This window comes from Metopolophium dirhodum, chromosome 7 (assembly GCF_019925205.1).
Source record: "Metopolophium dirhodum isolate CAU chromosome 7, ASM1992520v1, whole genome shotgun sequence".
In the NCBI taxonomy this organism is placed as follows: domain Eukaryota; kingdom Metazoa; phylum Arthropoda; class Insecta; order Hemiptera; family Aphididae; genus Metopolophium; species Metopolophium dirhodum.
Genome location: NC_083566.1, coordinates 27,728,229 through 27,755,353, shown reverse-complemented (window position 1 = coordinate 27,755,353; position 27,125 = coordinate 27,728,229). Strand labels below are relative to the sequence as shown.

At 32.2% G+C, this 27,125-nt stretch overlaps 2 protein-coding genes across 3 annotated transcripts in view; both read left to right on the top strand.

Moving 5' to 3' along the window:
• The window catches only part of LOC132948175 (uncharacterized), a 239,878-nt gene that overhangs the window by 201,886 nt on the left and 10,867 nt on the right, over positions 1 to 27,125 (top strand). Inside the window, exon 5 of the mRNA XM_061018530.1 lies at positions 7,955 to 8,160. Coding sequence (XP_060874513.1) covers positions 7,955 to 8,160 — 206 coding nt within the window. The remainder of the gene's footprint in view (positions 1 to 7,954; positions 8,161 to 27,125) is intronic.
• On the top strand, positions 8,973 to 12,106 carry LOC132948177 (KRAB-A domain-containing protein 2-like). 2 transcript variants are annotated; one of them, XM_061018534.1, is made up of 5 exons: positions 8,973 to 11,130; positions 11,198 to 11,269; positions 11,339 to 11,410; positions 11,493 to 11,700; positions 11,794 to 12,106. In XM_061018534.1, the coding sequence occupies exons 1-5, from the start codon at positions 10,126 to 10,128 to the stop codon at positions 12,042 to 12,044; spliced, it is 1,608 nt and encodes a 535-aa protein (XP_060874517.1). In that variant the 5' UTR covers positions 8,973 to 10,125; the 3' UTR covers positions 12,045 to 12,106. The 2 variants fall into 2 exon arrangements, with proteins under 2 accessions (XP_060874517.1, XP_060874516.1); XM_061018533.1 differs by having other exon boundaries at positions 9,110 to 11,130; positions 11,493 to 12,106.

Here is a 27,125-nt window from a genome sequence, read left to right as displayed (position 1 = left end):
TAATGTATATTGTTTCGACTAAGGGGTTTTGACACAAAACATCCAGTAGGTACCTAGAATCCTGGAATTTGTGACATATTATACACGTTCATTCACTTTGATAAGACAAACAAAGACCAACATTTTGGCATATTATGCAGTGCATATAATGTTATACTTATAATATTAGTCGTTAATGTCTCGCTGAAAACGTTCCTCGACAATCACTAAACGAATTACACGTACACAATATTGTTATGTTATCCGTTGGCTTTGTAACGCGCGTATGCGATTAAATCTTTTAAGAAAACCCTTGTCATCAGCCACGTCTGTGTACATTACTGAGCAGATGTTTGCATATCTTTATTATAGTGGTACCCATTTTCGAGCACTCTCTAGGTTCATCTGTACTCGTGTTTCATAAGAAGGGGACAATAGAAATGTAAAAGGGTCTAGAAATGTATACCGAGTATGCTGGAATAAAAGAAACGGCCCTTTTGTAGTTTCGTAAAATGTAATTCTTCAGTATCGATTGACGTAAATGACAAAACCATACATGTAATCGTGTCTTACGCTGACTAGGATTTTGAAGCGAATAAACAACATATACAAATCAGGAGATACGCGATTGTTGTAAAATCATTTTTATTTCCAGGCTTTCTCAATACAAATTACTATAACCAAAGTCAAAATTGATTACATAGGTAACTGTTACAAATTTATATGAACAAAAATTAAATCAAATGTTTTTAAGCCAAAAGTTTGAAATTAAAAGTTCACATTTTAAATAGTGTCATATGCTGCAGGACAATATTATCTACCTATTATTTGGATTCTGTTTTACAATAATATAACAGCATATAACATACAAATTGTAATTCCACTGTGGTAAAATATTAGGCGTAATCGTTATTCCAAAAGCTATACTTATAATACATAATGGTACATGGCTGATGAATCTCATAACTCAATGCTCTATGAATACGTGTGCTTCGTGACTTCTACTCTACCCCAAGGATATTCACTACTCACTAGTATTAATTAATGACCTTTTGCCGGTTTGAGAACAATTTCGTTTACAATATACGTACGTCACGTGTTGTTCGTAGTATGATTAGTGACATTTCGAAGACGCGTACATTTTACCCACTGATATTTTGTAGCTAGATTATTTGGAGATCATATTATACCGCGAAAAATTGGATGTTTGTGGATATAAATGCAACTCTGACGTGGCGCACAAAAAGGACTTTTTGTTAGACACGTGTTATATTGTTTAGATAACGCGATAGAATTTGATGGGAATTCGTAAATGGGCTTAGCGTATTACATCTCGGCGTTCGTCATTACACCGTCGTCATTGGCATAATCAAAATCTCCGTAGTTGTATATCAGTAATGCATACATTCGAAATGTACCGTGAGATAGGTATAATATAATACGCGAACATAATAACAATAATAATGCTAATATTCTCGTGTCAACGTACAACCTTCGCGAGCATATATTTTCAAGGTATCTGAGGACACGACCAAGCACAGGTACGCCATATTATATTATAGCTTTATATTATTGGGCTCAGTTGAAGCGCTTCCTGGTCGTAGGTGCGCAGACTTTATAACGTCATAGTATAATGTCTGCAGTTGTGTGCCTAATGATATTTCTGTGCTCCTATTGTATTACTATTATTACTATGCATTATTATCAAAGTTGGTTGCTGAAACAACGCTACGACATTATAGTAGTATCCAACGCCCTTGGGCTGTTTCACTTTTTATTTACACCGTCATTGAATGGACTGTCTTACTTTTTTACAACTCCGGTACAATTCTTCACTCATTCGATTTGCACATTACTCTGTAACAGCAGGTAAAGTGATTGCGTGTGCATAGCTGCTTACGTAACATTTTTTTTAGAGTCTGAGCTTTTAGTGTTCTTGGTTTTAAGACGAAATGTTTTTTACGCGTTTACGCTCTTTTTTGGTGGACACAAAAAAGCTCAAACCATTTCACTATAGCGACGGCACTCACGTGCGTTATCATGTACACTTAATATTTACTGTGTTTACATGTATATAGTTATAGCGTTGTAGAGTAAAGATCCGTTTGAAATCTTTTTTGCGGGACACTATTTGCGCCAGACCGCCATTTCCGACAACGACTTTTGTCGTTTATCGCTTCAGAACGATCGCAATTCCCCGCGCAGCCATGTTCAATTTCAATACATATATACATATATGATATATATATAGACAGAGATCCCGCACTAAGAGGCTATGCGGTGATAATGTTTTTTCGGTCGTATTATTACTGTTTCCACGGTCACACGTACCTATATATAACACACGCGTGTACGTGCGCGGTGCGGTCGAGGCCCCAAAACCGTCGACCCTCGCTCATTCGCCCTGTTCGTCTTATAGCGCCCCCACATATAGAATAGTGTATACACTAATAATTTCGGGTTACGCAATGATGGTTTTTTCTTTTAACCGTCCTATTATTTCTCTCTCTCTCTCTCTCTGAATCCACGTCCGAGACTCCCGTACCTAACACAAGATGCTCCATATTATGTATAACGGTATGTACATTTCAATTGTATTATGACAGTGTCATTAATAATCATAATATATATATATTATAATATAATGGTAAAGAGCAGCTACACGACACAATCGGTGCGGCGCGGCGTGCGAGATGGTTTACTGCGCGGAGGTGTAACCCGTTACGTATTATTTTTAAACAAAATCTAATCCGTTCCGAAGGCGGCACCGCTGCTTCTGCTGCTGAACCATTATCAACGAATTTCCATACAAACCGCCTGGATCTAGATCAATGATTTGCCTCTATGGTTGGCTGAGGAAAGAAACGGTTGTAACCATAAACCGTTTGTTAAGGATTTGACGTCGCGAATGTAGGGAATCGTCAGCGGTTTTGAATTAATGCGTTCTCGATCAAATAATTTCATTTCGACAATATAATATTATGTACTATAATACCAACTGAAAAATAGAAACGACGATTTTTGCAGGAAAGGCTTAAAAATAACCAACTGAAGCTCATTATATTATAATACTTCGAATGCCAATGAAAAATAAAAAATAAGTAGATTACAATATTACATATAATAATATATTATAATGTGCAGTATATTACTGTATTAGTGTTATATAGATAATAATCTCGGTAATGTAAAATTTCAGTTTTTTATGTATTCAAATTCACTTGAAAAGTTGAAACCATCATTATTAGTTTGTTATTTATATCGAAATCATGTGCGCCAATATATGTAAAATTCTCAAACTATAAATTCTGAGTAAGATATATTTTGTAGGTACTTCGTTTTTAACGAATAGTCTATGATTTAGATATACAAATAGTAATAGTAGTAGTATAGAATTATAATAGTGTATACAATCAACTTATTAGTTTATATTTTATATTCAACTAACAACAATAGTATTATTGTAAATAATAACTGTCAAAATTATATTTTATACACAACTTTTGCTACACCTATAACAAAATCAGATTTAAGAAACATCTTTATAAAAGAAACCATATTAAAGTTTTTTAATTTGAAAACTGATCGAAATTGCATGAGAAAAACTACATAGAAACGGCTAGAGCTCTGAAAAATACTTAGGTATATAGTATATCATTATAGCATATATTATTATCTCCGCTCGGAATATTCTGATAGGTAGTATTTTTTTTTAAAAAATTATTATTCACTCGGCCAGGATATTAGAAAAATAACCGGAATATACCTAAACCTACGTGTACGATGTTCTACAAAGTTAAATAATAGAATATGATATGATTCAATGATTGTGTATTGTGCATTTCGTTCTCGTACAGCAGAATACGCGAACTGTATTTCAAATATCACTATATCGGTACATCGTACATCAGACTAAAACAGAATTTTGGAATACGTCGCCACTTTGTCCAGCTGCAACGATTATTTACAAAAGAATCGTTGTTATTATAATTCACATAGCTGATGTACGGTTCGCTGAACAAGTGTGATGTTTATGACAAAATAATCAAAGCTACAAAAAAAAAATCATAGTTATAATAATGATGAAAAACGTAAGAATGCAAAAAGTCGTGAAAAAAACACGTGGGAATAAATAATATAGGTATTTTGTCTGTTGCCCGCCCATTCGTGTTGTGATTTTTTCATCCCAAAACTCATTGTCGAGTCAAATATAATACCGAGTACCTCCACATTGTGCAAAAATGATAGATATGAAGTCTCACTTATTTTAAGGTTAACCTTTGACAATTTACGTAGAATATCGTTCGCACAGACTGTATAAGAATCCACACCACAGACGTATTATTCAGTAATAACCCAATTGGAATGGGTATGATTTGAAAAAAATTCAAAATAAAAAATAATAATAATAAACCAACAACATGAACGTAATATTTCGCATTGTACATAATAATATCCCATTGGGAGAACACAATTGATTGTTCGGGGATTGAAATATGATGCTTGACAAAAGAAATATTCTACTGTATTATACATCTAGCTGAAAATGTTGGCAATCAATTATTGTGTAAATCATCTCCCCAATCGGAACTAATCAAAATGGACGAGACTAATTATTGTCTTGTTCGTTAAAAGACAAAACAAAATTTAACCAAAAGCACGTGGTAACATTGAAACGTGCTAGTAAATTAAATGCGACAATAACAACGAATAAAAGAACTCTTCGTGTATCCTTCGATTTAACACACTAATATCTATCAACCAATTCGAACACTTAAACAATTAAAAAAACACAAACCTTGACATTAATTAACATACATTTCTTCTTCGAAAAACCTAATTAAAAATTACAAAATTCTTTTAGTTTTGTTTTTTACTTTGTTATAGTATTTAAAATTAGTATTTAGATAAAGGTACATAGCTTACTAATAATACACTGTTAATGGATAACGACGGGTACGAAATAATCTAAATCTGACGATAGTTTATTAATAGGTAGATATTATAAAGAAAATAATTAAAAAGTTGCTGCTGTGCGGAATATTTACAATAATTATCGTATACTCGGTTAACTTATCTATAAATATTTAAATATTATTATCTAATGCAGCATAATGCGTAATGCGGTTCGTTCAGGCTATACAATTTTTGTTCAGTCAGCAGTTATTGCGCTATGAAAAGTTTAACTGAATTACAATGAGAAACGGAGGGAGCGGCAACAAATTCGAAGGTTTTTTTTTCTACCGACAAGGGGTGTGTCGAATGAGTTCCTCGTGAAACCCCCGAGGAATAAGACTCATCTGAACACCCTTTTCCAGTCTGAACCTAACCCATCTACTGCTCACCCCAAATCCCATACGAAATGCATGACCGGCTTTTTAGGAGATGGGTTCATTTTACGACTTTATCAAACCGGAGGAGGACCCACCTTCTCGTTCAAATGCACACATGAACTTATTTTTAATCCATCGTCGAGCGACTGCGCGGTCTACGTGGTTTTAATATTATTATCACTCCGCGATTCGACGATAATATTATTGTAAATAACGCGCACAATCATGATCCTCTTCTTATCCGTTCATCTCGGTTGATCGCACTTTGTTTTCCAACGACTTCATTAGTCAGATCCTACATCACAGGTACATATATACATATATTATGTAGAGGGTGGATATAGTAAACACGATATTATTCTAATGTGATTTCGTTTTTGAACGAAAGTTATATTTCACTCGGCGTTCGGCTACACGTGGTAATGGAAATTAATTGTATAAAACACCTCCGGGTAAAAAATCATTAAGTGAAAGTGCTATCGATCTGTTCTGCTCCACAAGTTCAATCGGTTTGCTTATATACCTATATAATATTATATTACTGCTAAAGGTAGGTAGGTCGAATTTCTTCTTAATCAAACGGTGATTTCTATAGTTTATAATTGTATATTTTATCAGTTATCGCGGTGCATAATTTATGGTGCGAAAAAAACGAGAGTATAATATTAATTATTATACGAAAACAAAACCGCGCGATTCCTCCGCTCATTATCGTCGGTGTCGCGTTATCGAACCCGTCATTGATACGTTACGGAACCACCGGAGGGGGCGATCTTAAAAAACCGGACGCCGCCGCGCGCAGTGTTCGTGAATCTCGGGCTGGTCACCTTGAACGTAGGTCAGATATACTCAACATCACTCGGCCATGTGCGTACGTGCCGGACCTCCACCTCACATAATATCTGATCATCTCGTACGCTGCATAATATTATGTATGTAATATGCGTACATATATATATATATATACGCGAATGCGCGGAATAGGCGTACTATAATACTGCGGAGTATATAATAATATAATATACTCGAGGCGTTCGTGTAACATTATTTTCCAGGATGCAATCCGTGTCCTTTGAAGGAAATAATAATGGTAATAATAATAACAATAATAATATTATTATTATAATAGGTGGGTAGGTATATAATGTATGATTACAATACATATGTATACATACATCACGTGCTGCACTTGTACGAATTATAATTCAAACGCAAAAACCACGTGTGCTTTACTACAGTGTACAATATCTTATTTGTGACGGTTCGAAAACACAAAGCCGAGCAGTGTTAACCACGCCACTTTTGTGTTTAAAACCGAGACAAAACGACGACAAAATAACAAAAAAAATTAAACCATTCAGTCGTGTATTTTAATTGCACCCTATTCGCCCGCCCTCCACACGACTCTCATAAGCAGCGCCGAAGGTATCTGCACTCGGGTAATATGATAATGCGATTGGATATAACATTTTATGCTAATGAACCGTTCGTCGTGCGTTTGATACGGTTTCCATTCGTGAACTAAATGATCCCAATAACCATAACATAATCGTACGGGGTAAAATATAAAGAAAGAAAAAACTAATTTACATTTTGTTGTTACAGTACGCACCTATTATATATATAATATATATATATATACACATATAATATATATAATATACAATATAGTACGAGAATACTGAATACGGGTTTTCCGGTGTAAATACTTACGTGCATGGTATATAGCTGGTGTACGGAGTACCTGTTGTTTTTTCAACAGCTACTATACACGCCGCGGCTCTCGGAGATATTGTTTTCAAATATTGTTTTCGGTTAATGTAGTTTGGGTTAATGCCTCAGACTACATTCGTTGAATATATGATGTATAAAAAAAATTATACTCACAAGCGCATTGAATAATTTATAAACGTATAGGTACTAATGTACTAATATATACGATACACGCCATACCGTCCGTGTATTAATATATTATTGTATAATATATATATATATATAGTATATACCATAAAAATAATCATCATTATAACGATGTGATTATTCAATTAAACGGTAGGTTGGTATATATATAATATTATATACTATAACTGAATCGTCCGGTCATTAATTTCGACTCGTAAAAATGAAACAAGAACCGGCCGTTGAGCGTGAATCTAATGAAAAATGACATTATCTAATCTTATAATATCCATGTGTAATATTGTACTATTGTGTGTATTGTACCGACGATAAATAATATATAGATAAACTATAAATTACATCTTGTGTTATCATTTTTCTCACAGTTAAAAACAGATAATAAATAATTAATATTTATTGTTCGCACAAACTACAAATACTTACTCTCAAGAGTCAAGCTGTAACGTATACGTATTAAATATTATTCAAGTGACAAATGCGAACTATTATATTATTTGTTAACCTCTTGACTTTATCTGCCATCGGGTAAAGGCACTTCTTTGAACCGTATACGCTTAAGAAAATCACGGTCAGTGACCATTGATCAGCCATTCAATTGTCGATTTGCCTTATATCGCGTCGACAAATTAACCAATTATTATTATTATTATCATCATCACTATTTGTCTGTGCAGTGTGCACTAATAGAAATTGTTTACTAATAGTTTCATATTTTCTTACAGATCGTTACACTATTGCAGTGAAGAAGACACACCCAAATCGTGCTGTGGTCTATTGACATTACCAGACGCTACCAGTACGGTATCCATAAGGTGGTTCATTGGTATCGTGTTCATTGCTGGGATTTGTTCGGCACTCGTGGGCACTGTATTGGGTGCTACCAGGGCTTCCGGTAGAGAACACCTCACTGTCGCCTTACTTATGATAGGTAAGTTTAATTTATTGTATCTACTTAAAAAAATGACACCCCTACGAAGTTTAAACATGTTATTAATAATAAATTATTACTTTAAACGGTCGTTTGAGAGGAAGTATTGTGTATTACATTTCTAAAAGGCAAAATTACTTTTTATTAATACTGTGTTTAGTTTTGCCAATACTTCAGTTTTGAAGTGAATTATGCGTTTTTATACTTGAAATAGGTAGGTACTAATAGCCATTTTAATTGTAAAATTAAAATTTAGAAAAAACAACATTGATAAAACTACCTATCATCTTATTTTTTAACGTCAAATTAATCAAATTTGTCTTGTTGAGATTTTGTAACCCAATGAACAAAATATAAAGTATAAATCACAACACGACTAAGTGTACATAAAATATATTTATGAAGTATGTGCATTAAACTATTGTCTTATTTTTTCGACAAATTTTGGGTGGGCAGATAACGTATTAAATATGTGTTTTATATTTTTATGTATACATATAAATGCATTTTATCTTCCATATCTTGAATATAGTATGTTTCATTTAAACGCATTTGTATTTTCAGTTTTCGTGACACGTCTAATGGTTTAAGATGCATATCAGCACATTTACAATAGTATAATATTGCATAATGTTGTCTTTATATCTATGAGTTAATCACACAAGCTATGACAAAACGCACGCCCATATTTATTTAAAAAAATAGGCTTAGTCTATTACTTGTTCTCCGAGCCAGAAAAATATTTTGTATAATCTCATTGATTTCAGTATTTAATAAAAATTCAATACCTACATCAAGGGATATGATTTAAATTGAAACACGATGGTGTAGAATGCTATATTACTATTAATAAATTGTGTTTGATCGAATTATACAAATCTATTCATATTATTCGAAGTACCTACGTTTATTTGCAACGAGTTTTCTTCGTCATTTCAATTGAATATGCTTTTTATTCTATCTTACAGTTTTCCTGTGCTAGACGACGGTATAAAATTACCACCGTACACATTGTTCTGTATTGTTAAGTCCTTGTGCGACTTTTAGCATTTTTCCAATTGGTTTGCACAACTACTCGCACATCAAACACACAATAATTCTATTAGTTTTACCCTTATATAGATACGATAATAAGATTTCCATCAGCCCGCAATGACCATTATTATGTTGCGGCCGCGAGTGCAATATGAAATTTCCTCAGCGTACTCAATAGTTAATCAAGATATATTAATAACTATGAATAGGTAACCATATTGATTTTATTAGGTATACGTCACATTATATTTGAATACTATACATTGAAAACGCTGCTATATTGCCGAAATTTCGTATATACTAAGTAAAACTAGTAGGGTGCCTACTCTCTTGTCTCGTCGTCATATTATACATGTAGACACATGCTGCGTGTAACATATTAATTTTATCATATATACACTCTGTTCAAACAGCATTAGAGGTCCGTGTATATGTTACAGTTAAAGTGTTGAATCAGTTAGTTTATGAAATAACTAGGTAATTTATAAAATAACTAAAGCTTGTAGGTAATGTATATAGTTTATACTTTAACTAGTTATTTTATGCATTCCCTGGCATCACTTAGTTAATGTGTCAAATTGTAAATAACGCCACCCCGCGCAACACGAATCAGACGGCGCGTCAACTGTACCGCGCTATACCACTCCACACGCCGCGCGACGCGCAACGCGCCGTGTGATCCCACCTTTACATTTCAACAATTTAATATAACACATTAAATCAGATAAGATTATCGGTGACCGCAATGTACGTTTATCGTGTTATTATAAGATAATCGTTTATCGTGTTATTATAAGATTTTTGTTGTTGGTATTTGGTACATGTATTATACAGGTTTAAAGTTTAGTAATAGTTTTACAGTCACACGTGTTCGCTGTTAGTTCGTTTGTCTCTACACTATTATTTTAAGTATTAACTATATTGTTCACAATGAATGAATTAGATTTAATGAAAGAAAAGTTTTATATTAGTGTTAAAAATCGTTTATTAAAACCAAATAGTGCAGTTTTAACAAAAGAAAAATATGCAAGTTTGATGATAGACGTGAGAAAAATGAAAATAAAAAAGGAATCTTCTCGTGACTATTGGTTAGAAAAACATTACGATATTGTAAAAATAAACGGCATTGAAAAATTAATACTACCCGTAAGTAATCAAAATGAAAATGTTAAATTATATGTTATGATTGAAGAAATATTTGATTATTTACATGAAATTCATATTTCTATTGGACACGGGGGCAGAGATCGCATGTTATATGAAATAAATAAACGTTATAAAAATATTACTCAATCTGATGTTAAGCAATACTTAGATTTGTGTATACCTTGCCAGCAAAAAAAAAAAAGTCAAAAAAAAGGTATTGTTGTAAAACCAATGGTGTTTGAAGATTTTAACAGCCGTTGCCAAATTGATTTAATTGATTTTCAATCTCAGTCTGACGCAGGGTATAAATTTGTTTTGGTTTATCAGGACCATCTGACCAAATTTTGTATTTTAAGACCTTTGAAATGTAAAAGAGCTGAACAGATTGCATACGTTCTTTTGGATATTTTTTGTTTATTTGGTGCTCCCTCAGTACTGCAATCGGATAACGGCCGAGAATTTTGTAATGAAATTGTAAATTCTTTAAAAGAGATGTGGCCCGAATTGACTATTGTCCATGGCAAACCACGACATAGCCAATCTCAGGGCAGCGTAGAGAGAGCAAACCAGGATATTGAAAATATGCTGACTACGTGGATGCAAAGCAATAATACCAACAAATGGAGTGAAGGCCTTCGGTTTGTACAATTTATGAAGAATAAAGCTTTACATTCCGGAATTAAACGTAGTCCATACGAAGCAATGTTTGGTAGTGTACCAAAAACTGGACTATCTTCAAGTCTTCTACCTAAAGTTATCTTGCGTAAAATGGAATCTGAAGAAGAAGCTGTAAGTCAACAAACTATTAACTCAGGGCTAGAGACAGGTAATTGACTAATTAAGTATTTATTTATAGGATGACGTTACTGACGTAGATCGACCAACAGTTGGCACAGAAAAAGATATAGTTCATTTAAATATTGCTACGGTAGGAGGAAAAATTAATCATTAATTATTTTTATTATTTTTAAATTAATTATTTATTTATATTTTATAGGATGACGTTACTGACGTAGATCGACCAACAGTTGGCACAGAAAAAGATATAGTTCATTTAAATATTGCTACGGTAGGTCAATATTATATTATAGCTATTATATAGCTAAATTAGCTTTAATATTGTAATTACAAAAATAATTAAATGTTTTAAGGAGAGGAAAAAAGCTAAAGAAAATTTGGAAAAACAGGCAAAAAGAATGAAAGATTTATCAAATACTAAATTTGCGGTTGCTAATATTGGTTCTACAGTGCGTATCAAAATTCCCGATGTTGATAGAGGAAAGGGTGATCCTCGTTCAATTATTGCAGTTGTTTTAAAATTAACTGACGATGGGTTTTATCAACTGGGATGCAATGATGGTAAGAAAAATTTAAATAATACAAGTAATTTTTTATTTTTTATTTTAATTTTTTATTTATTTGTTACCTACCTTAAACATTATATAATTACAGGAGTGTTAAAACAACTATACTCTCGATCCCAGTTCACAGTATGTTCAGAAAATTTGTTAGCTGTAGAAGCTGTTCCAAATGAAAGTATTACATTAAGATCTGCGGCAACTGCGCAGTCACTGGGAACTGGTCAGGGTTTTTTTAAATGCACTTGTACCAAAAAATGTGACACAAAGCGATGTGTTTGTAGAAAAAAAGAGGTGTTGTGCAACTCTAAATGCCATAATAGCCTTACATGTACAAATAAATAAATAATATAACTATAATTAATTCATAATTCAGTAAAATAAAATATTATAATATATATTTTAAATTTTAATGTATTTTATACTTTAACGGATATCAAACTGAAATTGTACAGAATAACTAGATATTCTATGAAATAACTAGTTAAAGTACAATTTTCATGTATTATTTCATACTTTAACTAATATTCGTAGGTAATTCATGAACTACCTAGTTATTTCATAAAATAACGGAATTCAACACTTTAGCTGTAACATATACAATGTGCTGAGGACGTTTTATATTAATCATGTATATCATAATATGTTTCTCGTGACTATCTCCATTTTCCTAGTATACAGTTTACCCTTGGTCGTCGGTCGTGCATTTGACTGTCCTATTAATGGCGTATTGCAGCTCGTGTATACACACTCGGGATTGCCTGTGTGAGCAAAATGCTTCCGCCATTAATCGGATTACTCACAATCGGCAGGAGGATCCGATAACCATTCGACGGATCATATAATAAACCACGAATTTCCGATTCACTTAGAGAGATCAAAAGGGTGAACGAACTAACGCATCAGTGAAGGTCGATTTTACAATAAAATAGTATAATGCTAAATATTTCGTCAGATAAAAATGTTTTACCTAGGATATATTATTTTTTTTTGAAAACAAAAACAGCATAATATTATAGAAGGAGGTAGTAAATTTATTAGTTTTTTAAATACGAATAAAATAAGGTTTAATAGCCAGTACTTATAGTGAATTACTAGTTTTATAAGCACATCATTAAAAACCTATGACCATTTTCATTTATTAACGATATTATCATACATTTGATGATTTATTCAAAGAAAAATATTCGTAAATTTCGATGTTCATAAATTATTTACAAACAGACGAATTATTATGATGAAACATTTATGTGTAATACATTGCATAGGTATTATATTATTGCATAAAAATACATTTTTACGTTTGGACTTCTGTTTTAATGTGTAATTTAACAAGTGTCATATCTGTAATTTTTCTTATTTAACTTGTTTTTTATAAATATAAATAATTTATACTTGCAAAATATACTGCCCCACTAACACAGTTGTTTTGAAGCTATATAATGCCACGATGTATTTATTATTTAAACTCACCCAGTTAGGTAGGTACCTACATGGTATACATAAACAAATTTAAAAAGTATCTGATATTTCGTTATAGTTAGGCATAATAGTTACAATAATAGCCATTGAAATGGTGTATAATAAAATAATATAATATACATTTTATGTTATCTTTGTTTTTATTTTTTTATTTTTTTATCGAAATATTGTGTTTCATAACTTGAGTATTTTATCAAATCATAACAGATATTATTTGTTTTTCGTTTAAATTATTTATTTATACAAATATTATCTTTATCTTAGATGGTTTAGAACCCAACAAAAGCATAATATGCTAACGTGAAATCTCGATGTTGTAGAGCGTGAGTTTTTCAACAACAGACATCGTTTATTCATACGTGGCGAATAAAATCGGTGGAATAAAATGCTCAAGCTTTTTTAGAATGTAAATTAAGTCTTTGTTTCCGGCACGTGGCGTAACAATAATATGCTGAACGATATAATATTAAGCTTGTCCGGTGGCTGACTGGTCGAATAATAATAATATTATAATTTTTTCAATTCGACGGAATGAAAACCTAAACACGATCGGCGATCGCGGTCGACTGTGTCTGCTGTCTGAAACTATGATAATAATATGCGTAGATATACCTAATACCTATGATACAGGTAGATATTATTATAGCGCAATATCGCTCGAGATCGGCGTTTCGATGCATAAATTATACACTGTACGATTTCTCGCGAGCAGTATAGTACAAAGATTGAAAAAATCGTATGCTTATGATTCGTACGCGTATGAGACACGTGAAAATATTGAATTCGTGGAGAGCGAACAAAATCGGTCGATCGTCGTCGTCGTTGCCTTGTGCCATATTTCGGACGAACCACCGTCGTCGTCGGATTTGCGCGAGGTGCGAAAGCATATTATAATATATCATTATTATAATATCGCGCGTCTTCACTCGTCAGCAATCCAGTTCACGGCTATATTATTATTATTTATAATATTCGGAACGAAAACATGTAAAGACGTTCATATTATTATTATTGGTTGCGTAATTTGCGCGTGTGCTAGACTCAGTATATATATATATATACGTAAAATAATTTAATAATATACCATATTATATTTTGTAACCGTTTTTCGTCGAAGGTGCTCGGCCGAAATAATAACGTAAGGAATAAAATATATGATATTAAATACGACGCGTTGGGTTCAGAGACATATCACGTCATGTAAACTAGCCACTATAGGTATCAGCTACAATTTGATCTTAGTCGATAGACCGAGAGACGATAATATACCAGCTAAAATACTTGTGGGCTGTTCTGCAACACGTTACCCGGTTAGTGGTCAACTACCTGTCGATGATTTCCGGCCGTCGTCGTCGGAAGGGCGTCATCTACACACCCGGAGTGTCGACTCGGACTAGGTCCTCAAGTATATAGCCGTTTTGTGCTCGTCATATCACGTTTTACATGCGTGTCCCACTTTTTTTTCACAAATTATGTTACCAATATTATTATTATTATTATTATTATTGGGCTCGTTGTGTTTGTGTAATATTATTATTAATAAATAATAACGGTCCCGTGCATGAAGAGAATCGAGCACGTGATCGCGTGGACAGGAATTACGGGAGATTTACTTTCTCGGGACACACATGGCTTATGTTCCCTTCCCAACCACTCCCGCCCGAGTAAGTATTAGTAGTCGTAGTACACGGCAGCAGCGATGTTATATTACATAGGTATGTATGGTTAACACGTGGCGTCTTCTATGATACTCGCCCTTTGCGCGCGGGTTTTCGGTACACGTTTTCAGTCCTGTTCCTCTCGGGGCGTCTCGTCCTCCGCCGCCGCCGCCGCCATATTTGTCGTCCATTTATTTAACGACGTCCGACATAATGTGTTCTACCAATATATTATAATATATTATTATTTCGAAAAACTGGGTTGAGGCGCACGTCTAGTTTTGACAACGATAACGTTTATGTTGTTATTAAATATTAGACTGTAGAGGTATACCTCTATTCATCGAGTATAATACAATCGCTAATCGGACGGACGCGCGTATACAAATTGCACTCGCGTGATGTTATACATACCTATCTATATATTATGTACAGGGAGAGCAAATACGTACGTCCGCCACGGGAAAACACGGTGGCGGGGACCGCTCTGTACTGTACATTATTATGCTGTACTGTACAGCATACTGTATATGCTGCGAACGTTTCGCGGTGACTTACGAATCGCGCTGGTGCGTCATATACACATATAATAATATACAGTCAACTGGACTTGCAGTGGTTCTCGTGTACTATATTATATAGGCCTGCTGGCGGTGCATACATATAATATATTATATTATTATATAGGTACGTTTTGTTCGAGGTAAACGGTGTAGAAGTCAATTTTCGGACATTTTAGGCACCGTACCTAACTGTTTTGCCTGTGAAATAAAAACATTAAACACACGAGTTCCGATTTTATGAATCGCATATAATGACCGTTTAGAAATCATTCTCCCGTTTATTATGATATCGTTGCCGTATTATTTACGAGTTCGTATTACGCCCGTCGACGTCGATAAATTAGGTAGGTACCTACATCCTTCTGCACAGAGCGTTTCGAATTTTTATTTTTCGCGTTCGAATTCATAATGCGACGTATAGTAATTGACAGCTTTGGCGAAAAATGCGCACGTGAAGATAATGTTCCCGTACGATGATTGTTATGATTATTTTTATTTTCGCAATTTATTCTACCAATAATTTAGGTATACGCGTGTAGCTACTTATTATTGCGGCGAATAGACGCGTGATAAAAGAAATTAGAAATCAAATGATTACCTATTTTAATAGACCAATGAGAAATTGATTAATTGTAAGGAAATCAATGATATTTTCTATTATATTTATAAATACAAAAAGTTTATAATTTGTTATGATTATGCATTTAAAATAATACATAAAAAAGCATAATATAATAGTTTGATAAACCATTTATTGCAAATAGTACACACAATAAGAGTTTAATTTTGTTATTTCTTTAATAATAGAAAAAACAAACGTTATAACAATAAATAAACATTACCGTTATATTTGATGCATTGTGTATAATATGCTACTGTTGCTTCTTGGACTACCAAATCTAAATTGAAATAAAAACAGTTGAATTATTTATTTTATCATGTTTATTGTTTGGGTGCTTCGACGAATTTGTAATCAGCTTAAGTAAAAATATAACATTATTATTATTATATTCTTTGTATTTTAAAATCATACGCCTTACGCATGAACTCATTCAAGTATTATGTTTTATTATTTTGAAAATAATAATATTATGAACCTGTATAAAAAAACCACAACGTGTAAAGTCAATTTTTTTTCTACTAACTAAACATTTTTTCCTCAAATGAATTCTTCGTATTACGATAAGTCATATTTTCCTTTAGGTACTTCTGTATAATTATTAAATTCAAGTAAAAAGTGTTGCAGTATACCTAATAGGTACCTATGCTAATAATTATTTAAACTGTTTTCTGTGTGATAGCCTATGTGCATATAGATAAACGATTAAATAACGTTCAATGATTAATTTATCGTTATAAATAACAGAATATTAAAAAATAAAATCCGGAAATCTTGTTTACCGATGAATGATTTAATGATACAATAAATAGGTAGGTACTAGCTGATTTTTTAAGTGGAGTTGCGCAAATCCTGATATTACGACGCATAATAATAATTACTAATTACTGATCTATGAGTATATAATATATGTAAATGATACTGAATAATTTGCAAACCACCCAAAGTTAAGGCATATAATGGCAAAATATAGTAAATAAATACAATATATAAATGTATGAAATACAAATTCACGTAAATTGTAGCCGTCCTTGTATAATTCATTCGATAATTTTATACCATCGCTCTCCGTAACACATCCACTATATAATTATAATCACACGATTATAATCGTAATTATTGATGCGTAGGTGTATGAAAGTTTGTTGGTGGTTATTGTAGTTGCTATTGGTGTTGCATTCGTTCGTTCCTCATAACTCATTAGATATCAAACGCAATATAATTATATATTATTTCGCAGTGTTTATTTTTATTACATTTTTGAACCATATTTCATGCTCATACAAGTTTGTACTTTTATAGAATTTGATAGTGATGATATATGGGAGGAAAGTTGAAAAAAAGAGAACGGGTTGTGAAATTCGATAACGATCTCATTATTCTCTTTTATAATATTGTTTACATTTTTAAGAATAAGATAATTTGTCGGTAGTCGTCGTTTCAGCCTTCCGGCAATTTTCTTTGCGGTGTCTTTATAGAGAATAGATCTGTTTTAGGTATATTATGGACTGTGATTTCAAACCATTACTTTTGCAGTGTTCAGATACTTGCCATTTAAACGAATTTTAAACTTGAAGAATTAGAAAAAGTTATGGAATCTGTAGCAATTAAGTAACCATTTATTCTCGTAAACAGTAGGTTAGGTTATATTTATATATTATTAAAATAATTGTGTCGTTTTGAAACGCTAAAAAAACTGTTTGATATTTTCTAATAGAAAAATGAAAACAAATTATTGTTACTATTTCTTTGTAATATTACTACAAATGATATAGCGATGATGTTACAGGACTTAATTTTGTCTTCGGATCTGTAACTATATTTTACGGTTTCACTAAAGTTTTTTTGTGACGATTTTGTTCTCATTTAAAAAATACACGGACGTTTAAATTCGCAAATGATATAATTTAAAAATATTTTAAATTGTTTTAATATACTCACTGTTTTTACGTTTATCATCACGATCACGAAATAATAATACCTATAAAATCAGTAGATTATCGAACCGATACTTTTATTCACTACGATGAAAACATCTTCATTTTTATATAGCTTTTAGTTAGTTTGAAAATTGTTCTCATCTCCTTATTATGTATGGAACATTTTTACCAGGACGATAGACCAAGAAGATTTTTCGACCCATTAACCGCGTTCGAGACAAAGACACGGGCCTCTAATAAATAACACAAATGCTGACACTGTTTCGAATATTTTAATGACCAAGAAGATTAACATAAAATGTTATACGCGTAACTGCTGTTGTTTAGACTGTGTAAAACAACGCACGCGTACTACCGGTAATAACAATAATAATTATTATTATTATCAAAGAGAATAACCTCAGAATTATTCGTAGCACGACCGATGTTCTATCATAGTCTACCGTATTTGAACAGCTAATGAAATGACTAAACCATTGACTGAACCGGAAATGTATAAACGATAAATCATTCACGGCTTAATAAATATCATCGTATTATTATATTTGGAGATAAATATCCCAAACGGATTTGCGTTTTTTCACAACAGAAAATCTATAATACTATATACTTAACATATAGATCGAAATGTATTATAATAATCAATTAACCTATTTACATTTTACATATTTCTTTTTTCTTTATTTTCACGAACATCATTTATTAATTTTATTATTCTACACGTCGCGTTTACTAAGAAATGAGAATTTTTTTCTCGTGTTTGATCGGTATTTTTAAGTTTTTTTAATAACTTTTTTGTCAGTTTGTGAAACCATATATTCTATTACATTATAACGTCAGTAATATTATTTAGCTCACCCCACACGTGTGACAATATACTTGATTTATATTAATAATAGTTGAGACCAGGATTAAAGTCCTTTCAATAATTCAACCCTTATACATGCCCATGTTCAAGATGAAAGTAGGTACGCATGCCTTTGACACTCTCATTAAACGACGAGAAACTAATTAAAACCTTTACCGCAGGATATTACAATATATTAAATTGAATAGACTCGTCGTTTATTATAAATCGTTGACATAGGAGAAAAATATTTAACTTTTCTTATTAAGTTTAAATTTTCGGGATACAAAAAAAGAATTTTGAAATCTGTTTAAATCATTTATAGGCTTGCGCAGAGGGGTAAAATTCTTTATTGCAGCAATTTAAATTCGGTCATTAAATTGTTACACCCTCGAACAATATAAAATATAAATTCCAATTCGTATTTTCTCTCCGAATTTCTGAAACAACTTATATTTATACGCTCATTTCTCTTGGAAATCGTTAGTCTTGTATAATATCTGGTCCAATGTTCCACGTATAAATTATAGTTGTAAAGCATTAGGTATTATTATCTTAATTTATTGTGGTGAATTATAATTTTGTAATTAATTCGCTTTTTTTCTCATCTTGGTGCCAATTATTTTAACCACGCGTGTGTGTGATAGTTTGTATCATATGCAGTATCTCATATATATCATATCAATTATATGCCTGAACATCTAGTTTAGTTATTGCTTATTAGTTATTACCTAAGGTTAAATACTTAGATCCTGAAATGTGGTATGAAACATTTCATTTTCTCGTAAATAATATTATATAGGTACATACTAACTTGAAATAATTTATTAGTATTACGTTCGATGTTTACCGAAGGAATAATCAATTTTTCAATATCTAGGTATCAATAATACATTCGAAAAAATGTATCACAAACCCAAAACTATAACCTATACAAACGCCAATTAAACATTTTCTCTCATTATTGTGTTAAACTTCACTATTTCCTAAAATTATTAAACTATTAAATTATTATTCTAACTATAACCTACAACCATTTTTTTAGTTGGAAAAACGTTATTATCCATAATCCGTATTGAATGAAAAAATTCTTGCAAGAAAAATCAAATCAGTACTTTCATATTTTTTCAAATATTAGAATATACGCATTTCAAAAACAGTTTTATCGCCAACATAATGATAATTAGTAATAATAACACGTATATAGTATAAGTTGAAGTGGACATTTTGAAACTCATCGAAACATCTCGAACCGTACAAATCTACTACAATAATACATCAAGATAAACATGGAATACATTAAATTAAAATATGTAAATATATTATATTGTATGTGCAATTTAATTTTCAATTAGAATTTAAACTATACAGAAACTGTAACCAGTCGATCATAATCGTTAATGGCGTTGGCTCTACGACACAGATTTTACCGATGATAACAGTAAATTAATTATTATTTAACAATATTAACGTATCATAGATGTATATTATATTACATTATATTATTGTAATCATCTGGGAGTCAAATGTCAATTAGGTCAGACGCGCTATGCACCAGATTAGAATCAGAAAAGGTCATGTGCGCAGATTTACAAAACAAATTACTTTGCATCACGATTAGGACGGTTTCGTGAAGCCGCTAAATAAATGTCACTGTCAGGCGACAATTAGCTGTGCAGACTAATAGTTATAACTTATAATACAGTGTCAGCCGACTGCTGAGCTGCACGTCCACTCGCTCGGTCCGTGTATGATATTATTATTACTACAATACTCGTGCGAGATTTCAAAACGACGACGCCATTAAAAGCGATCTTCCAGATATGGCGTGGATATTGTTGACAAAACAAAACCGGGTCAGGTCGTAAGAATCCACGCGGATACCATGTTGAGGTCGCGCACGCACATGACGTGTGCTCTCCGAACTTAAACTCAAGCGCCTTTAATTACATGCGATGAAACGTCATACAATAATACTCAATCTGCTTACTCTGCGATTTTCGTTGTCCAACGGGCGGGGCGTCTTCGGGAGGGGAACCTAGGAAGAAGGGGACAGCCCCCTCACATAGTACTTTGTAGATTTTTAAAAAAAATGTCGTCGTTTTTTATAGTTCATTTTTATGTAACCGAACGGTTTCTAATAAATACGTTATGTAATATTAAATAAATCTATATGTATATTATAATATATAAAAAATGGATGTTTATCTATATATCTGTTTGTTAGCTAGAGACTCAAAAACTACTGGACCGTTTTCAATGAAAGTATGATATCAATAAGATTCCTTGGACTTGGAGGGTGCTTATAGCTTATTTTTTCAACCCCTATATGCAGCTAAAGGGCAGGTGGTCAAACGTGAATTTAGTTTTTGGCTCACGGAAAAAAAGAATATTTTTTTTGTTTATTTATAGGTTGGCTACTGGTTACATATTATAATTACTATTATAATAAGTAGAAATATTTCATATACATTTTTTTACAAATTTATTTATAAAATTAACAAATCTTTGGTATGGGAAATGCAAGGCGGGACAGCTATAATAGTAGTATATAAATAATTAATGCATATTATACAATATACATACTCTGATACTCATTACTATTAACTGGTTAAATAGTTATATTTTAATAAATGTATATTATAATATTTTCTTGTTTTAATATGTGATTAAAAGTGCCTATCTATAACTTCTTGAAATGGCGTCATAACTCGCACGTGTTTCCCCCGTCTAATTAACACACAACACTGCACATTAACGTTCAAAATAATCCATTTCACTCTATTATTGTTTTTAGTTTTTTACCTGTTACACAAATTTAAAGGTTAGAATATTATTTAGGGCCACTCGTACCTACGATTTTTTTATATTGCAATTTTAAAACAAGTTGTGATCATTTTAAATCTGTAAATAGGTACTTACAAAGAAATAACTCTGCAAAATTAAAGGCTTTAAGAGGGGCCCTAAATAGTATTTTTACCTTCAAATTTTAAAAACCGGTAAACGTTATCTCATAATAATATTAAAAATAACAGAGTAAAATGGTTTATTATTCTGAACCTAAAATTCACTACGATATGCGTTAGTAATTAGTAAGACAGAGATAACACAGCGGGTACGACGTCCTATTAAAACATATGTATACAAATAAATAATGTGTATATTTTAAAACGCAATTTAAAACTATTCACTATGCAAAGACAGAGCGGAGACATTAAGTTTTCGCTGAAAATGGGTCTGGGGCCGACCCTGGTTTATGGGTTTAGGTAATGTGTCTATCTATACACGAACGAAAACGATGAACGACAAAGACCTCGACCGGCGGTGGAATAGTTTCCGGGAATTGCTTGTCGAAGATCTGTATACTTACCTACGAAAAGTGTACTGTTACTGGATTGAATATTTGATTTTCCACGTAACGGTGTGCACCCGTCATCAAAGTTTGTAGAGAATACCTTTATCTATAAACCTTGACCTGCCAAATCGTCTGCAAGCGCGTACTATCACGTAGGCATAGGCGTGCGCACGGGGCGAGACGGTCAAGCCCAGGTTCGACCCGAAACTTTTTAGGGGCATGGTAAAATGTGCGTATATATTTCATAATAATTATATGTTCGTGGGGATCATGGAAATTGTATTCGTCGTGAAAGTATAATAAAATCAAAAATATTTGTGTGTACCACTGCATACAATTTATTCATTTAACAAAAACATTATACCTTTATACAAATAACAATAACTATATAGTACTATAGATATTAATAGGTTAATACATCAACACACGCTGTCCAAATATTAGGGCACTATAATTTCCCAGACTCGACCAGAAATTGAAGTCTGCGCATGTAGGTGTACCTGTAATCTCGTGTACACGACATGTGTAAGAAGGTTTATCGCTTTCAAAACTATACGAGTATTTCGTTATCATTAATTATTTATACGACGATGCAGCGTATCATATTTTGTTTCCACTCACCCCTCCGGCCATCCCATTACCATATTATGTTCATTCCTCGATCCGCCCCCGCGCGTATATAATATAACCACGCACCCCGTACCGTCATTGAACGGGGCAGTGTACGAAGTCGATGGTTCTGGGGAGGGGCTCCTCGTCTTAACGAATGCACGTTCTTGCGGTCGACCTTGCATGAACGCCGCGCCGCCAGGCAGCCACGGCGCAATGATATCATATTATTAATATTATCATTATTATTATTATTATTATGTGTGTACCAACTCGCGCGTAGGACCTATCATTATGGGTTGTTTCAAAGACGAAAAACCACTTTTGAAAAATATTAATATTATATGTATGAAACAACGAAGCGCGCGAGCTACACCGAAACGGCGAAACGTCATAATGACACCGCGCATGACGCGTGTAAAATAATATTATAATATGTATATACCGAAACAAGAAGTGAGAAACACAAAAAAATCTTACACTGCAGCAGTCATTGAACGCGTGTCCGTGCGATATTCTTTGGGGTTTTTGTTCATCTGCAACCATAATAACAATAATATAATATACGCGTATTGTGTACACGCGATATGTTATTATAATATATTATTTAAGTATAGGTACTATACGCTCAGTACGCGTGTGTAGAGAACGAAAACGTTTGTGACAGTGTACAATAATAATGATGATAATATATAAAGCGGCGTTTTCGTTACGCGGAGATTTTTTTTTCTTGCTTTTTGGCCTTAGGTTTTTGTTTTGTTTTGTACGTAGGTGCGTTGTCTCCGAACGCGGTTGAGAGAAAGAGAAAGAATCGTTCGTTATTTTCGGGCGGAAAAAAAAAATGTTTAAAAAAAAATACATACAACATAAAAGATTCTGCGGATAATATTTCCGCAATTATCCAATTTCACACGCTGCCGCGACTCGCGGTATGTGCGACAGCGTGTTGAGGGTACCACCTAATATACCTACTTACTAACCACTACTCGTCTGCGACGTGGGCATTGTATAATATAATATTGAAGCGCACTGCAGCTGTAGGGAGAGCGAATCGCAAACACCGGAAAATCCACTACCCGCGAAGCTTTTAAAACGTGCAGAGGTATATCCGACGAGTATAAAATATACATGTATATATACGGCCATCATCGTCTCGAGAAATAGATTTTTTTTCACTCCGTAAACGAAGAGATACGCGCGTTTCCGATTCCTTATAGGAGACGCCTAATGAATACCAATGAAACATAATTGACTCGGTCGCGCGCGAGTGAGTGAAAGAGAGAGAGTGAGAGAGCAGATAGCGCCGGTATCGTATTTATATGCAAATGGTTTTCGTCGAGCGACAAGATTTAAGCTTTCAATTTTTTCAATTTTTTCTATTTTTATTTTTTAAAAGAGTAAAATATCGAAACTGTATGCAAATAAATATAATACATTATTTTCCCTTTAACTAGTCCACATTATTATACAGTATCCACGTGTGTATCGTGATCGTATATCATTATCATAATATTATTATGATTATTCGTTGAAAATGCAATAATATTCACTGAAACTTCATTCCCACGTGTAAATATTCGAAACGCGATACGGAAAAAGAATTATATTGTTATAATCATGTAGGAGTTCCGTCATTTCCCTCAGTTATTTATTATTGTTACGCATACGTCAAACGGATAATAAATAATATGCGCCCTTAATTATAATAGTTTATCATGAAACCTTATTTTATAAAATATAAGTCTGCAATATATTCTTATGTACGGATAGTATTCAAACCTTTTTTTTATAAATGAACTAAATCTCTTTAAATAAAACGCGATGGTTTTAGCTATAAACTGAATTCATTCATTTCAATACTGTTTTATTTAACATTTTTTTCAAGTTTTCTATTTATTTAAAAAAAATTGTATTTCATATTTATAAACATTTTTAAGGTGTATACTTTATTTCATTGAATGAAATGCTTTTATAAAAATGTTTTGATAATATTTTATATCAATAGCTAATTTTAAAATTGTTTTACTTTCAGTGTTTCAATCATAAACTTTCATATTTTTGATTCTAAGTATATCCAAACGTTTGTCTGAATTATTATTGAAGAGATTTTACTTTTAAAAATATTTGTTACGCAATTCTAGTGGGTATACAAATACAATATACATTCTACCTATTGATATAAAGGAACATTATAGAACCTGTTTATTTAATCGAACTACCTACTGATTATAAGATGTAATAATGATTATCCATAGTTCATTTAGTATATTAATAGGTAGGTTAGGTAGATTATAAAATTATTTATTATTTCATTTTTTTTTATAAGGAAATTTACAATTTGTACAGTAAGGCACAATAAGTAAATATGATACAGTAATGACAAAATATAAGGTTTTAAAATATAAATATACATAAAAAAAACAGTTTACAATAGATTATACTTAGTGATGAACATTTGAGGAGAGCAGCCACCCATTAGTGATACTTTTGTTTGGTAGAAATTGTTATTATATATAAAAAATATTTTAAAATAACAAAAAGTTTATACTTTTATAGAATTATTCATAATTAACATCAATATTTTATAAATACCTATTACTAGCTATGATTGACTCGTACTAATTATTATGAATAATGTAAATTAATATTACAACATCTCCTAAGTGTTTTTAAATTTTTAATGTTATATTAACAATACTAATTTAATCTATAATATAACAATGGTTCGTATTTCTTTGTGGGCTAAATATAAATCTTATATAATATATTAATATTATTTTACATATTTTATTCAATTGGATAAATGGTTATATTACAAAGAAAGTACTTGCTATTTAAAATACTTGTTGTGCATAATATAATATTTGTTATTTTTATTTAAAAGCTCCAGGTACATATCCGGGTTGCATACGAATCAATACAAATTAACAAACTATGTAAATAACATCAGTTATTGCTAATAAAAAAGATTTATATAATTGGCGTAATACAATATAATATAATAAATGATATAGATTAACGTAAGGTAGGGTATTTTATGTTGTGTTATTATACCCAGTTTATATGAAAATAAAAAAATATGCTCACAATTGAGCGCGTTAAAAATGTTTGTGTGAAGTACAAAACCGAATTTAATTATACAATCTAAATTATTAGTATTTTTAATTCTAGTGGCTTTTGAAAATGGGTTATTATATCCCTCCCACCTTGTGTCGGCATTACTCTGGACAAAGGACTCGTAATGAGTCCTCTAACTGCACTTCCCTTTTAAATGTTATACTTTAACATCCATCCTTGGTGCGAGGGTTGTTTTTATATTATCGCCGCGACGTGCTGTACACACACTCGAATCGAAAAAAATCACCAGTCTCTCTCTCAATTATGTTTTTTTTTCGCGTCCCTCGAAAACCGTTCGCTGTTTTATATATAGATGCTACGTATATAAAAGAGACGGAGAGCATTGTCAACAATCGATGGGGTGATAATTAATTTACACTTCCTTGAGTCGCCGCAGCATGTCAAGTTGAGTAAACGTGTTGTTTAATTTTCGAAAACCCAAAAGTTTTAATTAAACTTCCTCGAACGAGTGAAGCCAGCGGTTTGTCAGAAGTCTATTAAAACGCGTTTCAATATAATATAAACGGTAAACACCAACGGTAACTACACTTCAATAGGTAGTAATGTACATGATTTGCAATAAATAATTAAACGATATATTAACGAGAATATATTTTACCTCGGCGAACCTTGTTTATTTTTTACACTGTTTGGTTCAAGCTTTTTATTAAGGCATCATTTGTATATATGAAACACTGAAAATTTAAGATGATTTGCTTTAGATCAAAAATTCATCGCAAATTGTATATTATACTATGGGTGGTTTTTTTTTCAATTTCCCAGTATTTTTTAACAAAATATGTGGGTAACTATGTGGGTTCATCGAATACGTAGCGTTCCCTATACAATATCCGAATAATCTTTTTTTTCACTCGGACATATTTGCCATTATTGGTGATTCTAATGTCGAATATTTTATATTTAAGAAATATAATAAAGTTAGTAATGTATAGATAATACAAATAATAGTATTGTAGAAGTATTGTGAAAACCATTCGTGTTGTTAATTTAAATAAAAAATTCAGTCGCTCCATCGTCATCGCGATACGAATGGGTTTACTGTTTAAATACTCAACCCTGCCACCCCCACACATAGGCACACACACGCTCGGTGTTCATCAAAATATATATAAATTACACGAGTCTAAGTTTCGACTACGTTACCTACCACGTCGTAAGCGTATACATAAAGTCGGTATATCGGGCATATATAGGTATAGTAATAACCGTATGTAA

Bases quoted from the DNA above. Each gene is read 5' to 3' on its own strand.
- LOC132948177 (XM_061018533.1), top strand. From the start codon at position 10,126: ATGAATGAATTAGATTTAATGAAAGAAAAGTTTTATATTAGTGTTAAA. The intron at 11,270-11,338 runs GTAGGAGGAAAA...TATATTTTATAG, and splicing joins TTCATTTAAATATTGCTACG to GATGACGTTACTGACGTAGA. The intron at 11,411-11,492 runs GTAGGTCAATAT...AAATGTTTTAAG, and splicing joins TTCATTTAAATATTGCTACG to GAGAGGAAAAAAGCTAAAGA.